Source organism: Sturnira hondurensis, unplaced genomic scaffold (genome assembly GCF_014824575.4).
Source record: "Sturnira hondurensis isolate 20B ecotype Veracruz unplaced genomic scaffold, ASM1482457v3 Scaffold0022179, whole genome shotgun sequence".
In the NCBI taxonomy this organism is placed as follows: Eukaryota; Metazoa; Chordata; class Mammalia; order Chiroptera; family Phyllostomidae; genus Sturnira; species Sturnira hondurensis.
This window is the reverse complement of record NW_028094810.1, coordinates 1,132,711-1,150,390: the sequence shown is the minus strand read 5'-3', so window position 1 is coordinate 1,150,390 and position 17,680 is coordinate 1,132,711. Positions and strand designations below refer to the sequence as shown.

Genomic DNA, 17,680 nt, shown 5'->3' with positions numbered 1-17,680 from the left:
CCTCTCCCTGCCACATACCCTGCTGAACCCCATCTGCAGAGGATGTGCGAGGAGGGACACCAGAGGGGATACAAACCCAGTTGGCATGGCAACCGGGAAGCCAGCCCGGACGGCAACAGGATCATTATGTGTTGAAAAGAGAAAGATACTTCTGGTTAAAACCGGAGAGACAGCATCGATCCCCAGCCGTCGTTAGGGACGTGAGGGAGGTGGAGGGGGCTCTGCCCAGGCCGGGGGGCGAGTCTGACTTGCTTTCCACTGGCCTGGCTGCCTCTTCCACATCCCCTGGTTTCTCTTGTTCTCCTCCACACCGAAACTCTGACCCGAGACCACAGCTGCGTTTGCCGGCCTTGCCCCAGATTCCTCAGAACTCCGGAGGCCGAGGCCCTGCCCCACCCTGCTGGTGGAGTTGCTGGCCCACTGGAAGGCCCAGAAGGCTGGGATGGGGGCTGCCCCTCTTGGAGCCTGAGTATTGCCCAGCAGACTGCACAGATGCCCCTGGGGCTGGCTGGGCTTAGGTCCAGAAGCAAAACCCCCACCTCTGTGCCCACCAGGCACTGCAGCCTCAAAGGCAGGAGGCACCCTGGGAAGGGTGGGAGGGTGCCGGGGGAGGGGGGGGGGACACACTGCCTCTTCCTGCCCGGCCTCCAGAGCTCTGCAGATAAACAGTCTAAATTAGGAATTAAAACATCCCTTGCTCCCACCAGCCAGCAGGCTGTATTTCAAACACGCAGGAAACACCCCAGCCACTGCAGCCCCAGAACTTCCTAACGTGATTCTGTGGGATCCGGCTGCGCAAGAGGGAGCGTCTGTGTCGGGGCCCAGGGCCGGAGTCCGGGCCTCTGGTGCCCCGTGGGGCTGTGCCGCCCTGCCCAGCCTCCAGACAGCCCCCAAGAAGGGGGACTGGAGGGGGCACAGAGCCCCGTGGCGGTGACTAGGAGGAGTAAACACGCCCCTGACCGCCCTGCTGACCGCACCGTCTCCCACCCAGGGAGAGGCCTCCCTGCTGCCAGGCGAGAACCTTCACCCTCAGGCACCACGTGGGGTCTCTGGGCGGCAGAGCCACAGGGACACCCCCCATCCCTGTGCTCCAGGGTTCACCCAACTGGGATCCTGCCCACCCACTCCCAGAGGGACCTGGGGGTGGGATGCTGCCTGGAACAGGGTGCAACTGGAACAGAGGAAGCTCTGTGCTGAAATCTCAGGCATCAGAGTCGACAGAACTCCAGGGCTCGTTCCTGAGTTCCTGCCGCCTGGCCCAGTCCTGGAGCTGCCGAGTCCACCACAGGTCACCTGTGGCCCAGGAGGCAGGAGATGGGTGTCAGGGTGGTACAGAGGATCCCACTTTCATTGGGGGGGGGTCTGGGTAGAGGACTCAGGGCCAAGGTCAAGCTGGGAGAAGGTGGCATGTCGGGAGCTGGGAGGGCAGGACTGGCATAAGGAGGAGCTCCTCCCCCTGCAGAGCACCCCCAATGTGGACACCGCCTGCAACCGCCCCAGGCCAGGGCGGGGATGCTTCCTGGGGTGTCTGCTGCCACGGGACACCATGCTCCAATGCCCTCACAGACACCCTCGTCTGGGTACCTGTCTGGTGACAACGGCTGAGACCTGTCCCTCTCGGCTCCCAAACACACACTGCCACCAATCCCAGCCCAACGCCCCAGGAAGAACCAGCAGACAAAGCTCAGCGGGGCCGCAGGAGGCACGTACTCATCACGGCAACGTGAGAGCGGCAGCCCTGGCAGGGGGCTGACCCGCAGAACCCAGATGGCCACAACGAACACTGGGGATCTGGCCCCAAATACCAGCCTGCCTGCCTCGGCCTGTCCTGCCTCGGGCTGTGAGCACCTGCAGGACCCCTGGTGACACCCTGCACACCGCCACTTGCTGAATGTCTCTGCACCGACCCCCGGCCATGCGAGAGCCAGGACTGCCCAGCCCGGTGCCTCCACTGGCAAGTTCAAGCTGGTGCTCTGTCGGGAAGGAGACCTGACAGTGCCAGAGTAGCTGGTCCAAACCAGAGCAGCTATAAAGGGAACCAGCCGCACAGACGCCTGGGGGTGCTCCACGTGCCCTGGACACTGCCTAGGAGAGGAGGCTGATGAACCAAGACTCCTGGCTCCACGGGGGACCCACTCACCCCAGTGTTAACCCACCAGACCTGGCAGTTCCAGGGAGCAGGGCAGGGGCGCACGGTCAGGAGAGGCCCCCATGCAGCCAGCCCCGGTAGCCTGGGGCTCCCAAGGGCAACCCTCTGATCTAACAGCCGCCCCCTGTCCCCGCACCCATGGCGTCAGCTCGAGAAGAAACACCCTGCGCTGTGACATGAACTGGCAGCAGGCACAAGGCGCCACTCAGGCCCCACGCACGGCCTGGACCCGCCCACCCACCTGCAGCACACCGGAGCGGGTACAGCAGCTTCCAGAACCCACCTGCCACCCAGGACTCGGGGAGCAATGAGATGGGTGGCGCCCCGAGGTGAACACAGCCCCAGGCCAGGGAGCACTGCGTTGCGAACAAAGCTGAGGCCTTGGGCCTACAGCTGCCACCCAGGGCTGGCCCCTCCGTCCCTTCTTCCACCTCGGCCCACCACCAGCAAGCCCCTCCACGGGAGACTGTCCCACGAACTGGAGTTATCTAGAACTTGTCCTTCATCCTCCTGGCTGTCCGACTGCATTTTTACTGAGCACCCCAGTCCTGAGCCACGGGCCTCAGGCAAAGGCGCCCCTAGCTCAGCCCGGGAAGGTAACGGGCTCTTCCGAGGCTGCCCAGGGGTCATGAGGACCTGTGAGGGGGGGTCCGCAGAGGGAAGCCCTGGACGGGGCTGCAGAGGTGCAGGACCACACACCAGAACAAGAGCTGCCTCCGTGAAGCCTATTTTAGGCCCACGGCTCGGAAACCCGCTTACCAGGTACTCCCAGGTGGGTGCTACCCAGAGGCCCCAGAGTGGGGAGCCAGGGAAGCCCGTGTGGGCACCCGTAGGTGTCAGGAGGGCATAGGGAGGCTTGACCCAACTGCAGCACCCCCCCATGGGGGCCCCCTGGGGGCTCACAAAGGCCAGAGACACCAGAACTAGAGGTAGAGCCCAGTCAGGGGCTGTGGGGCTGGGGTGCGGGATGGGTGCCTGGTCCAGAAGCCGTCCCTTGGAGCCCTGGCCCTCAGGGCCTCCGACTGCAACTGTACTTGGAGAAAGGGCACTTAAAGAGGTAAGGTGAAAGGGAGCCACCCTGGTGGGCCCTAATCCAGGGTGACATCGTTACAAGGACAGGAGACTCACACCCATACACACACAGAGAAATGACCTGGTGAGCACGCAAGAAGACAGCCACCCACAACCCATGGAGAGAGGCCTCGGAAGGAACCGGCCCCTCTGACATGACCTCTGACTTCCAGACCCCAGGCCCAAGAAGAAATAATGGTCTGTGGTGCCCGTCATCTGTCTGTGGTGCTCTGTCATGACAGCCAAGTAGACTAATCCAGGGGCAAGGCCTGGGGTGTCCTAATCCCCAGGACAAGGCATCCCCACTGAGTGAAGAGGTGCAGGGGGCTCTCTGTCCCCAGCAGATCCCTGAGCGGGGTTCAGGGATCACCCTGAATGAATGAGGGCCTTTTGGGGTCTATCAGACACACGGCTTCACCCTGACCGAGACCCCAGTCCCTACCCATTCCTGTCGGAACCCAGAGCCATGTGCATTGCCCCAGCTACGGGGGCCACCTGCCCCTCACCCAGGACCTACTCAAGCAGCTGGAGGGTGTCTCAGAGTGTCTAGAGAGTGAGCCAGGACCCCATGCCGAGTGGCCACCCGGCCCAGTCCGGCAGCCCCACAGCATAGGCAGGGCTATGCACATGTGTGGCGGGCCCCGCCCTGCAGCCAGGCCTAGGACAGGTGACAGTACCTCTGAAAGCTGGACTACCCTGCTTCGATCCCGGCACTGGGGCCTGTGGCACTGGGGCCTCAGGCACTCCAGTGAGAGGAACCCAAGGGGAGGGGCCGTCAATGCCTGCTGCAGATGCCCGCCGTGTACGGACCGGTGTCAGGCTGGCATCAGAACAGACTGGACCGTGTAGGTTTTTGGAATGAGCAGAGAGCGTGAACAGTCATCGTGGGCACCAACGCAGCCTCCCTCCCACCATAGGACAGGTGAGGGCCCCTGAATCCGCCCCTCACACCCCACACAAAAACCCAACAGTTCTGCTCCACCTCTCGGGGTCAGGTGCCCTCACTCCTTCTAGAAAGTTCTCCTGATGCTAGGCGTGAGGCCAAGGGATGGGCCCGAGCCCTGGGAACGAGCAGCCCCCTGGGAAGCTGCAGCTCCCACGGACCCGAGCACCCCCCTGCTCACCCATTCGGCGCCCACCGAGCACTCCTGACACTGGGCAGACACAGGGAACCAAGCCAAGATCGACCCTCCAGGGCTCCTCCCTCTGGTCAAATGCCCAACGCCGCCAGCTCCAGGTGCCTCCGTTTTCTGTGACTGAGGAACCCACACGGGGCCCCGGGGAAGTGGGAGGAAGGGAGGCTGAGAGGTCTCTAATCGGGGAGCAGCCTTGAACTCAATAAATTGCTTTATGTAACTTGGACCAGACCACTAAACCAGGAGCCTGGCAGGGGATTAGTGACAGGTGTTGCCACGGCAACCTGATTAGTGGGAAACTTACGTCTGAGCTCAGGCCTTGGCGCAGCTAGGCAAAGGTAAAAGGAAGCCCAAGAGATTCATTAGCAACAGGTTCCCATGGCAACCGCACCAAGCTCATTAATAATTTTTTTATGCCAAGTGTGGGTGTTGAAATTCTCCAGAGGGCTGACGGAGGGATGGATGCCGAACAAACACACATGCCAGGTACTCCCACCCGCAGCCTGGCACAGCCCCTACCAGGGCTCCCTGCTGGCACATGCCCCACCCACCATGTGCCCACTGTGTGCCAGGATGCGGGCCCAGCAGGCCACGGGGCTCCCCAGCCATGCCCTGCAGGATGGACCATCGAAGGGAGATCCAGATCAGAAAGGCAGCTCGCACTCAAGACCCATCTTCTGGCCCTGGCTGGCGTGGCTCAGTGGATTGAGTGCCGGCCTGAGAACCAAAGGGTCACTAGTTCGACTCCCAGTCAGGACACATGCCTGGGTCGTGGGCCAGGTCCCCAGTTGGGGGCACACGAGAGGCAACCACAGATTGATGTTTCTTTCCCTCTCTTTCTCCCTCCATCCCCCTCTCTCTAAAAATAAATAAATACATTTTTTAAGGAGCCCCTCTTCTAGACCAACGGGGCAGGGTTGCCCACCTCCCAGGGGTCACCTGAGATGTCTATCGAGGGGACGCTGGGGAACGTCCTGCTCCCACAGGTTGGCTCGGCCTTGGGCTGAGGCCACGTGCGGTGTCCCGTGCCCACTGGCTACCTCCTTTGGGGCAACCGCTGCCATGGCTCAGAGACCCAAGCCCAGCAGGTAAGGGGTTAGGAAGCAGGTGCTGCTCCTCAAACACCTCAACGCTGTTCCCTCGTGACCCAGTGACTGAGGATGGGGATTCAAACAAAACTTCCGCACGAGAATATTACTCAGCCACGAAAAGGAGCAAAGCACTGACTAAGATGGTACAACAAATACAGGTGAACCTTGAGAACATAATGCCCAGCGAGAGAAGCCAGACACGGAGGTCGCACACTGTTCGATCCCATTTGCGTGAAGTGTCCAGAACAGGCAAACCCAGAGACAGTGAGTTAGTGGGCGCCAGGGGCTGAGGGGGGAGGACAGAGAGTGACCAACCACCCACGGGCACAGGGTCTCCCTCTGGGGTGATAAAAAAGTTCCAAAAGTGATGCAGTGACACTTGCACGACTCGGTGACCACAGTGAAAACCACGGAGTTGTGCGTCTCACGGGAGCTGTGCAGCATGTGCATTGTGCCTCGACAAACCCGAGAGAGCACGTGGGGCCCGAGCAGCGGTGTGGGCTCCAGACCCTGGGCCGCACGGGGCCCACTCAGGGCCGTTTCCTCACTGGCTGACAGAACCTGGGTGCTGAGGTGCCTCTGCAGGGCTGAGACAGAGCGAGGGGCTCCTCTGGCAAATGCGGTAAGGCCCACCCTCACCGTTACCTTGCTCCGCGGTCAGAGGTGACTGGTGCCTCACCCACAGGGCACCCCCATGTGCTGCGGGAAAGAATGTGACCCAGAGTGCAGCGTGATCTTCCGAGACACTCACCTCCCAGGAAGAGCCTGGCCACCCCGAATCCCATCCTAGTCGCTTGGGGTGGCCTGCCCCATCGTCCTCCAGTCCCGGTGCTGTCCCAGTAAGAAAATGTGCAGATGCAAAAAACCTTGCCCCCAAGTCGTGGTTGCTCAGTTTGAACGTGCAGACGGGACAGATGCCCAGTGGCACCTGCAAGATGGCCGAGGAGCCATCACAGCACGGGGATGTGGACTTTGTAATTAGAGGACACCCAGGCCTGTTCTGAGTGCAAGTGCCACCACTCACACCCCATGTGGTGACAGCCGATGACCAAACCAAGAGCCCCAAATCCAGGGCCGCCCTTTCACAATGAGCAGCCGGGCGTGGGCAGCGGGACGATCCCACCCTGATCTTCAGAAAGGAAATGTAGGCTGGGTGAGGCAGGGAGAGAGAGCGTGGGGTGCTGCCCGGGCCTCAGAGCCAGGTGCAAGAGGGTGGCCCCACTACGCATTCTCAGGGCCAGCCAGGTCCCTCAAGCCCTCAAAGCCCAGACACTCTGCCCTGGCACCCCTCTCCCCAGCAATAATGCCCAGAAATCCCACTGGGCGGGGCGGGGCCAGACTCCCTTCCCGGAGGCAACCCGCCTGGGCCACAGCTTTCCTGAGACGGTTCTGCCTGCCCCTCCTTATTCAATTGGTCTGGATTGAGAATGTAGGTTTAAAAGAAAAAAGGCTCCGGGAATACATTCAGGAAGGAGTGTCAGGAAACTCAGCTTCTAAGACATAAACTGTGGTTTAGAATTTGCCATTTGTGAGCCTTTGTGTCCGAAGCCCACCCAGCAGGTCATTCCCCTCAACACTGCTGCTGGCTTCTGGAACATTCCTCCAGACGATGACATGGCCCCCTGCCCCCTCCCTCCCAACAACTGCAGCCCCCAGCTCAGCTAATGGGGGACTAGATGGGCCTCCCTAGTGTTCCAACATGCAGCCGCCTCATTGCTGCCTCAGTCTCACCCCGGATGCTCCACTTGTGGGCACCCCCACTGGGAGAGGCCCCCCTGAACTGCCTTCCATCCTCCCAATGGTGGGCTCCACTCCCTGTGCCCCCACACGGGCCACCCTTTATGTCCTCGAACTCCCACTGAACCAATAACCAACCCTGAGGTCAGCCACTGAAGGGTGCTCCCGCTAGATGGGAACTTGAGGAGCACCCAGCTGGCCAGGTCCAAGGGCACATTGCGCCCTACCAAACTCGTGGTCACGAGAGCAGTGGACCTGTTCCATGGCCAGAGCCGGGAGGCTGCCCTGCCAGCCGCCAGGGACCAGGGCTGTGTCCTCATCCATCTCAATGAGGTGCTAATGTGGGCTGACTCATCAGACTGCGCCATGGCTGGCCATGCTTGCAAAGACAAAGGGACGCAGCTGGATGGTGATTGTGGCCTCCACCTAGCTAGCCCTGGAGAGGCAGCGCCCTGCTCCCGCAACTTCCTGGCAGGTGGCAGTCACCCCTGTGCTCTGGGCTCTGTCCCTGGAGCAGGCTGAGCCGCACTGGGGCCGGGAGAGTGGCGGGCACAGGCCAGCTGCTCAGAACCCTCCCAGGCCACACCACACCAGGGACCCCCCCTTCTAAGAAGATCTAAAATATTTCCAAGACCTGAAGCTCCCGGCCCACTTTCAGGTGCCCCCACACCTCCCTTTCTCTGTCTCAGGTCCCTGTCGCCCCTAGGGGCCCAACCAACATCTGCCCACCTGGCCATGGCCTTCCCCAGCAACCTGAGAGTACCCCATGCACTGCTCACACCCACACCCTGGCCTGGGGGGGAGTGTCCCCCAACCCCGAACCTGAACACTGCCCACCAGGGACCAGCAGTTGGCCTTAGCCTTCTCAGGGTCTCATCCATCTGTGTCCCCTGCCCCTGCCAAGTACTGCCCCATGTTCTGTACAAGGGGCCCAATAAGACCGGGGTCACCAGGGAGGAGCCTTGAGACACCCCAGACCCTCCGTGGGTGAGCTGGGACCACAGAACTTTGGAAAACCTGGACCTGAGGCAGCGTGTACTCATCACCCAGGACAGGCTCTGGGATGGGAGGTCCTTAAGGGGAGCCCAGCTCTGGACTCAGCTGGTCTCTTCCCCAGCCACCTGTGGGAAGTGCCTCCCGACGGCTGCTCAGAAGAGGATACGGCAGCAGCTGGAGCCCAGACGCCTCCCAGAGCCTTTGCCACCGCAAAGGGGTCCCCAGCTGGGGATCCGGCCCAGTCGGCCCTGCCAGCCGCCCGCACTGTACCCTGAAGGAAGCTCTCCACTTGGCTGAGGGCCTGTGGGCAGAGCTGGGTGGGGCTCAAACCAAGGTTCCCTCTACAGCTGTCGCCTGAGACCACAGGGGGAGCACTTGCTGAGTGAGGGTCCGGGACCCCTGCGGTGGTCTCCAGAGGCTCTGTCCTGGGGGAGGAGGCCAGTCCAGGGGAAAGGTGTCTGAAGACCTAACATCATGGATGGACACCAGTGGACAGGTCCTCCGGGAAGCCCCCTGGGTGGCTCAGAGACAGCACTGGGCTCCTCCCGGGCCAGGGCGCAGGCCCCGACGGGGCTCCCCTCTACAAGGCTCCAAATGGCTGATTCTCAGCCGGCTTCCCTCCCCGAGTGGGTCCACTCCGCATCAGGGCCTGAGCTGGTGGCTGACGGCGACTTATCGTAGAAGGGACTGCCTCTCGTGAACGGGTCCAGCACCTCCTGCCCCTCCCTCTTCGGCGAGGGCATGCCTGGGTACGCGGGCTGGGGAAGCGGCTGCCTGCTAAGAGAGCTCCACAGATGGTGCCTTAAACCGCAGGAGTCCTCCCAGTCTCCACGGAGGCTGGAGGGCAGAGAGTGGGGCGCCACAGGCTGGCTCCTCCTGGGGGCTGTGAGGTGCGGTCTGTGTAAGACCCGCCCAGCTCTGGTGGCTGCAGAGAGGCCTTGGGGTCCCACGGCTTGTGGACACGTTACCACAACACATGTCCCATCTCCACGTGGCTTCTCTGTGCCCTCTTGTGAGGACACTAGTCGTTGGATGCAGGGCCCTAGGTCCCCATGAAGCCACGTTCAGAGGTGCCTGGTGGTCGTGAATTGGGGGGATGCTCTTCAAACCAATACAATGGCCTGCACGGGCCAGCTTCTGTTGATGGTGTTCACCCCCCACAGCCACGCCCCCAGACACTGTGTCCCACTGCCAGGCCTGCCCTCCTGCCACTCTGTCCACCTTTCTGTCCCCAACAGCTCCTAACACACCCGCCCAGCTGGGGTGCTCTACGCACCACCCCCCAGGGCAGGGTTCTGCTGACCTCCAACACTGCCCCATATGTTTCTGGTCCCTCTGCCCCGTCAGCTCCCTGGCACCAACCAAACGATGGGGAAGCCAGGACACAGTGGCCCCAGACCTCCTAGGGTATCTTGAAGGAGTTCAAGAGTCCCCAAGGGCAACCAGTGGGTGGCCCATGACTCAGCGTCAGGCCGGGAACCAGGAACACCCCATCCCCTGCACACACCTAAAAACATGAGGGGGGGCTCGCTCCTACGGGCACTCTCCATTCCCCAAATGCCATTGGGGAAGCTTGTCAGTAGCTGGAAGAGGATGAGAAAGCCATTCCCCGGGCATCCTTCCAGGGGGAATGTGGGTGCTTAGCCCTCAGTCCAGCAGATAGATGGTCCCAGCCACTGACCTCCTCCTGAGTGACATCCTGTGGCATTGCTCCAACCAGGGGAGCAAGTGGGCATGGGAGCATGTGACTGGTATCCCAGCCATCCACAACTAACGGTCTCGAGGGGCACAGGTCTATTCAGTTCAAAAAACTGAAGTTCCTGACATTACCTACTCCACCAAGGCCCTGTGGCTTTGGGGTGTCGACCTTGGCAGTAGGGCCCCAGCCTGACACCCTGACAGGGCCTGGAGCAGGAGGGAAACTTCAGGGACACAAATTCTGTCCAAAGAATCTGCCACTTTCTGGAAAACTCGCCCCCAGCCACCCCTTCCTTGAGTTAACTTGTCACAGGCTTCACACACTCTGTGCGAGCTAGGGCCGGAGAACCTCCGCGCCTCCCCTGGGCGGTCTCTCACCAGCAGGCCGTGGACTGGACTGGGGCCCCGAGCAGCCAAACCAGGGTAAATCCCACCCTGTCGGTGATGGAGAAGGACGGTCAGAGGTGATGTGAGGGAGAAACCACCTAGGCTGCAGGAGGCAGCTAACAGTCCCTCCTGGGAGGGAGATCGCCAGGAATCCCAGGAGGCCGCAAACCTGGCCTTCCCGAGGGGCGTGTCACTGACTACTGAGGCCACTGACTTCAGGCCCCATGTCCTGAAGAGGTATAAGGGTGTCCCTACCACAGTCCTCTAAGCTGTGAGGGTCCAAGGGACTGCCACCTCCTGCCAGGTACTCTGCCAGAGGGGCTGGGGAAAGGGAGAGAAAAAGGGACTAGAACAAAGGTGGGAGGGGGAGAGACAGGCTCCCAGCTGGAGGCCACTGCAGCCTAGAAAAGGGGCACTGGGCCCCTCTCCCTCTCCTCCACAGGCATGGTCCCCACCTTGCCAGCACCCTGACCTCACCTGTGGGCTGACCTGGGGGCAGGGCCAATAGCATAGCCCAGAACCGAAAGAGAACAGGGTGACTGAGCAGGCCCACAGCAGCTGGCCGAGCACATCTGCAAGGGCGCCAGGGCCAGGCTTTGCCCGGCTCCAGGTGGGGGCAGGGGGCTGTGCCCACCTAGGGGGATGCCTATGGGGTGTCCCACCCCCACTCCACACAGGTCAGGGGGCTCCCGGCCCCTCTTGCACGGCCAGCCAGCCCTGCATGCCCTCACTCTCCTAACCTCAAGGCCCTTGCTGGGGCTTTCATCCCCATCAGCTCCTTCTCTTACATCAGACCAGGGGGTGAGGGGCACGCCTGGTCTCACCCTGGGCCATCCCTAACTTTTGGGAGCCTAGGGGGGTGGTTTCCAGGTTCCCTTCTTTGCCAGCCTAGCTTCCAACTTTGCAAAGAGAAACTGTGGTTGAGGCCAGGGTGGGGGGCTGCTCTGGGACATGACCTTGACCCTTGTTTGCATCACGAGTAAGAAGGGGTTGCTCCTGGTGTCCAAGAAATCCTCCCATGTCCAAGAAAGGTGCCGGGGCACAGAGAGACAGCTGCTCACAGTGTGAGGCTCCCTGCTCCCCCTGATCCGGGGGAGCTAAAGGAGGCAGCAAACCCAGCCCAAGCTCTAATTTAGCACGCTCATCAACTGTCCCTACTAGTCAGAGCTCGAGGCTGACAGCGCCACCAACACGGGTCCTCACTCCCTGCTGCAGCAGAGGGGCAGGGACCAGTGCCTGAGAGGCGGGAAACCCGTGTCTACTAGCCCACCTGCCTGCAGGGCCCCTCGGGTGGCACACCCTTGCCTCCCCTGGAAGCCCGTGTCTATTCTGCGGGGCCCCTTCGGAGGAGAACCATGTGCTGCTACTTGCTTTGTGAAAGCACCGAAGGGGGAGGTCTGCAGAGAGACCCCCATCTGTCATCCCCGACAAGCGAAGTGCTCTGCCCGGGGGATGCCACTGAGCCTGCCGCCAACTCGTAAGCCCAGGCTGCTTCCTTCCCCATCGCTGACTGGGTATCCAGGCCCTGTGTCAGGCTGTGAGCTGAGAGACTTACTTCCCTCCTCGTGTGTGTCCAGGACGGGTGCCCACGTTTAACTATCCGCCTGAAAATTCAACTGAGAGTCACATGACTTACAGTTGTTGCCAGTTGTGTCAAAATTAACCATTGAGGGAAGGTGAGAGTGACTGTTTTTTCGTGCCACTGAGTTAAATACCTACTTGCAAGAAGGAGAAAAAAAAAGAATATTCCTCACTCAGCTTCAAGGGCTGCCACCCCCACTCCCTGGGCGGGCTCTGAGGGGCAGGGCAGAGGGAACACGTGTGACACCCAGTGAATAAAGGTGACACATCTCTTGCCTGACCTTGAATGCAGATCTGCTACCTGGATTCATCCCTAGAACATTAAACAGGCTGGCCCATCCCCCACATTCCCCTCACATCCTGACCCAGGAACAGGGAGTCTGGCCAGCAGCTTGGGGGAGCGGGCTGCCTTACACCCTTCACTGTGAAGGACAACCTGGACCACCTCTAAGCACTCTGCTATTCAAGGGAGGGAGCCCATGGCCCCCTGGATCAGGGGAGATTTTGGGTGGTCCAAATATGAAGCGCCCCAAGTCCAAGGGCATCCTTGGAAGGGTGGGCAACAGCCTTGTCCCCACCTGGGACCTCAGGTGTCTGGGTAAAAAGAACACCAGCATCTTCCCACCTCCCAGCCTCTGCTCCCTCAGTGCCCACCGCTCAATTCCTCCCTGAGCCTGGTCCCAATACTGCTTCCTCCTTGAGGAGCCAGCCCCAAACCCAGCCGGAGGCAGACCTACTTCCTGAGCCCCAAGGCGGGTCCATCACCCACCCATCATGCTCACAGGGCTTTCCCGGCGTCTCCTCACCTTCACCTCACAGCGCATACCCCACCCCCAACTGCAGGGACACGTTCCACCTGGCCCGGAACTCTGCATATACCATTCCTCTGCCTGGGACACTCCCGATCCATGTCCTCCCCCAGGCCTTCCTGACCACAGGTCCTTGTGATGGGGTCTCCCTGGCTCCCAGCCTCCACAGCCTCCATCTAGCCCACCCTATTCTCCTAAGTGTCCTCACTGAGATGGAGCCAGCCTCACTTTACTGCAGAGCAGCCGACGGCTGGGCACGCCGGGCACACGGCAGGAGCTGAGAGTCTCTGTGCGGGCGGTCGGGGGGACCCATGGTAGGCCCAACTTGGGCCAGCACAGAGCTGAGGCCGGGAGTCGCCTGCTGAGTGAAGGAGCCTTGCAATCAGTGAGAGGGTGTTCAAAGAAGCCTCTGCACCACTCAACAGAGTCCGCTCCCCCCCCCACACACACAAAGAACCTTCCGAGGATCCAGCCGGGCAGCAGATGTGGGGGCAGGGGCCACAGTGGGCCTCACGGTGGCCCCACACATACAGGGCACTTAATCAGCACTTTCTGGTTCAGGGGCACCTCCACCAGCCCCTCCAGAATGGCCACCCAGGAAGGGGGCTCCCCCAACCCCACCTCCTGCAGGCACTCTGAGGTCTGCCTCCTCACCCTCCCCTCCCCAGCTCTCAGGGGAAATGCCACTTCCCCACCAAACCCCCACCACAAAACTCCTGTCTTAGCTGGGGCATCTCTACTTCACCCCTTGTCTTCCCAAGCCTCAGAGGCCAGAAACACACCTGTCCCTGCCAGGCACATGGCCGGTGTGACGTGTGAACAGCATAAGCCCTCAGAGCATGGGGTGATGGTGGGGGCTCCAGAAGTACAGGGACACATGTCCTGTCCCCTCCCTTCTTCAGTCAGAGAGAGTCTGGGAGGTGCCATGGGCACCAGCCCAGAACCCAGGCCCTTCGAGTCCCCTGTGGCCCCTCCGTTTCAACACCCCATCATTCTACCGAGGCCACAATGGTCCTCCCATCTGCCCAGTCCCAGGCTGTCCAGTCCCTGCCTGTGAGCACCCCAAAGGGTGGCCCAGGGCCTCCAAGTCCACGGAAACTAACCCATCTCAGTGCCCGGAGAGGGGCCCAGAGCCAGGAGCAAGGTGCTGGGGTGAGCGGGAACCTCAGAACATGAGACAAAGGCTCTGTGCCCACCAGAAGAAAAGAGCACAGGGGTCAGGGTCACGAGATCAGGAAGGTGGGGACCTGGAACTGTCCCGCACATATCAAGTGAGCAAGTCAGTGGGGTCAGAGACAGCGGAGGACACGGGGAGGCAGGTAAGGACAGCGTGGGGCCTGCCCTTTTCCAGATCCCCGCCCGCCTGTCCTCACTAGGATGCCCAGACCTGCCATGAGCCTCAGGTGCCTGGCAGCAACCACAACAGGTGTGACAGCTCAGGGCATTAGCTTACAGACTGAGACTCGTTCAGCCTCACCTTCCTGGTGGGCAGGGCCTGCCAAGCACATGGACTTGAGAGTCAGAATGGGCTCACCCAGCTTTGCCTTCTGCAGCTGTATGACCTTGGCCTGTCTCTAAGCCCTAAGCCCAGAGGCACTGGCTGTCTGGCCCCTGAGAGTCACTTCCTGGAGGTGCCCATGGTCCTGGAGGCCTCAAGCACCCGTCCACCAGCTCCTAGTCCCTAAACACCCAGGCTGGGCTGCAGCGGGCCTCCCTTACTCACAGGGGGACCACAGCAGGGCCCCCCTCCCAGCTGCCAGCATCCCTGGAGGGCCCACCCTGGGTGCCAGGACACGGCAGCTGCGACATAAGCAAGCACGGAGTCAGGAACCCTGGGGAGCTGGGGCAAAACATAACCCAGCCACACAGGCTCCACGACACAGATCCCACCCACCTTCCACTATAAATAAACCCGTGTAGGAGAAAGAGCACTCGCCCCGAAACTTCTAGCACAATCGTATTTTCAAACAGCAAAGTCAGTCCATCAAGACAGACACCGTTCTTGGAGGTGCCTTCGTCTTGAATTGGAGTTTCCCTGAAGGCAAAAACAGACCAAAGGTGTTCCTGTGTGCAGGAGGGGCGCCACCCACTCGGGGGGGCTCCAGAAAGGTTCAGGGCTTAAGGAAGGCCCCTGCCTGCATTCCAACTGCCAATGGCACCCTGGCTGGGGGCACATGGGCTAGGACTGCCAGGCTCCAGGGAGCGAGGAGTTGCTCTAGGCAGTGTAGGTTCCCAGAGCAAACCCCTTTATCCTGTTTCCCACTCCGAGCTCACCCCCCTCGGCTGTAGCGGCTGCTCCAGGGAAGGGCAGTGAGTGCCCTAACAAGACAGCTCCCAGCGGGGAGGGAGAATGAGACCTGGAAACACCCTGCAGTACAGGACACTCCATGGTCCCTAGAACACCCAGCCACACAGAGAGCCCCCATGCCCCCCGCTTCACACAAGGGCACCCCCCTCCACACACACAAACACTCCCAGGAATCTGAAGCTTGTGCCTAGGCCCCACGGGCTTCCCTGAGGGAGTTGATCCCCACCTGTCCGGGCACTCCAGCTTAATTTAGGTTCTCCCCGTGGCCAGCACACACTTCAAGCCAGGGGCCTGTATTTGCTGGAGGTCAGCAGCCATCCCCGTGTGGCGGGGCCCCTGACAAGCCCATTTTAACAGACAGATGTGGGGTTTCCACAGAACCCGGGGTAACACTACGTAGTCTGCACCACCCTGCCTGTCAGAGGGGATCGCTCTCATCCCTGGGTGACCGTCCTCATCAACATTCCGGCTCTGGTATCACCCAGAGCATCTTCCTCCACAGGTCACAGAAGAGCCCAAGGTCAAGAACACCCCACATAGTCCTGCCAGTCCCCTCCCCCACCCCTCTGGGCCTTGCTTCACCTGCACAAGGCACCCCTCCCCTTCCCCTCCACTGAGTAACACAAACAACCCCTAAGACATCCTCAGAGACACAGCCCAGCCTGGAAACATCCAGAATGCCAGGGTCGGGCTCAAAGACTCGTTCAGCTGCAAGGTGACCGCCCAGCCAGACCCAGGGGCTGTCAGGAGAGAGAAAGTGCAGGCCCTGATGGGCTCTCTCCCTATCTGGTCTCTGTGCTTGGAAATGACGGCCGCGCAAGGAGGGCCAGCCTCCTGTCCCCTCTGTCCCAAGGCCTTTAGGCACCCCCAACGTGGCCCAGCACCACGCCCAGCCAGGCCACCTTCCTGCCAAAACGAAGTGGTCTGGCCGAGTCCAGGCTGGGTTGTGGAGAGAAGTCACACCTACAGTGCCCTGCAAGGTTAGGCGGACTGCTGCTCAAAGGCCCAGGCCCTTGGATGCCCACCCACAGCTGCAAGGACAAAGGCAGGCTCTGAAGCCTGCTGCCTTGCCCGGGGAGGGCCCTCTGGCCATGGCCAAGACCTGCTGGCCTGGACCACTTCCTTTACAGCCAGAGAGTGATGCTGCCTCAGCCAGTGTTTAGACTTGAGAAAAGAGAAACATGGGTTTTATTCCCTTTTTTTGGTACAAATCCTCTTTTGTATTTAATATTTACACAGTTAAACATACAAGGTACGAAAAATATATACACACATTACTCATTTCGCCTTTGTCTGTCTTCTCAACTCTGACAGGCAAAGTTTATGTCCAGGGTCCTGCTTGTCAACCTCCTCTCCTCAGCTGCCCCCTCCAGCCCAACAGCCTGTCTGGGACCTCCAGTCCCTTCAGATCCAGGAGCTGGAAGCTGGACACCCATGGCCTAGCCACCTGGCAATCAGCTCTGAGGGCGGGCTAAAGGTGAGAAGCAGCCAGGAGACAGGTGAATTGAAGCTGACAGTCCCCAAAGGCAACCTATTGGGGGGGGGCAGCAGAACTGCTGCCTGCGTCCCAGAAATGCCCCCGGTAGGACTCAGCTCTGCTCTGGAACCTTCTCTTAAAGTCTGTGTCGTTCTGGCCAGGAGCAGAACGGGTGGTCCCTTTCTCTCCACCTAGAGAAAGCACCGGGAAAAAGGACTACAGGGTGCGGTGCCAGCTGCCTCCCTGCCCCCCACCCTCACCCCCAGCTGCGCATGACTTAAATCAGCCCCAGCACTAGGTTCAGCCTGGAAAGGCGAGTTCACAATCAACGTCACCGCCTCTCTCCATGGAAAAGGACCAGAGAGTGCGCATCGCTTCCTGGCCCCCACGGGTCTCCCGCAGCGCTCGAAAGCGCAAGGCACAGGCTGAAAACTTTGCTCCCCTTACTCTAGCTCCTTCCAGGTTTCCCCTCCCCAGCGGGGGTCCTACCTCAAGAAAGACATTGTCAGCCTAGGAAGAATTCTTCTGATCCCAACCCTCGGGCGTGCAGGGAGTTCCGACCTCCCCTCCCTGACGACCCCTCTCCCCTCCAAGCCCGCAGTAGCCTCGCCACTACTCTTTCACTCTGCCGTCTCGAGTGGCTCTGGACCAGGCACACCCCATTCGTGTAGGGACAGACACCCTCCTGGCCCCCAAAGAGCGGCCCAAGCCACCTCTTTTGGAGGGGCGTGATGACAGCGTCCTGCGTCCCCCGCACACCCAGCCCGAGCCGGGTACAACAAACCTGGGCGCGCGGGGGGCGCACGCGGCAAGTCCCGCACCCCGGGTCCCCGCAACCCAACGGCCAGAGAAGGATATGGGTTACAGACCAGCCGGAGACACCAGCTGCGCGGCCGCGTGGTCTGCCCAAGGCAGAAGAAGACAGTGGCCGCCAGCGCCGGGTACGGGACGGGCTGCTCCTCGTCGGCGCCCAGCTCCGCGTTGCGCTCAACAGCCGGACTCTCGGGGGTCGACGCGCTGGGCCCGGACCCCCGATCCACCTCGCATCCCAGCACCCCAGGGCTCGCCGGGGACGCCCCGGCTGCCGCCGCAGGGCCCGGGGCCGGCGCGCCCTGTGGCACTGGGACCTCCTCCGCCGACAGCGCGCCCTCGATCATGGTAGTGGAGGGCAGCACCTGTGGGGGACAGGCGGTGACCGGGCCCCAGGAACGACAGCCGCGCCCGCCTCCGGCGGAGCAGA

General features: G+C 61.2%; 1 protein-coding gene across 1 annotated transcript in view; it reads right to left on the bottom strand.

The window, feature by feature from the left end:
* Positions 1–17,597, bottom strand: part of CACNA1H (calcium voltage-gated channel subunit alpha1 H) — a 64,503-nt gene extending 46,906 nt beyond the window's left edge. The window contains exon 1 of the mRNA XM_037034487.1: positions 17,225–17,597. Coding sequence (XP_036890382.1) covers positions 17,225–17,597 — 373 coding nt within the window. The remainder of the gene's footprint in view (positions 1–17,224) is intronic.
* Positions 17,598–17,680: the final 83 nt, after the last annotated feature.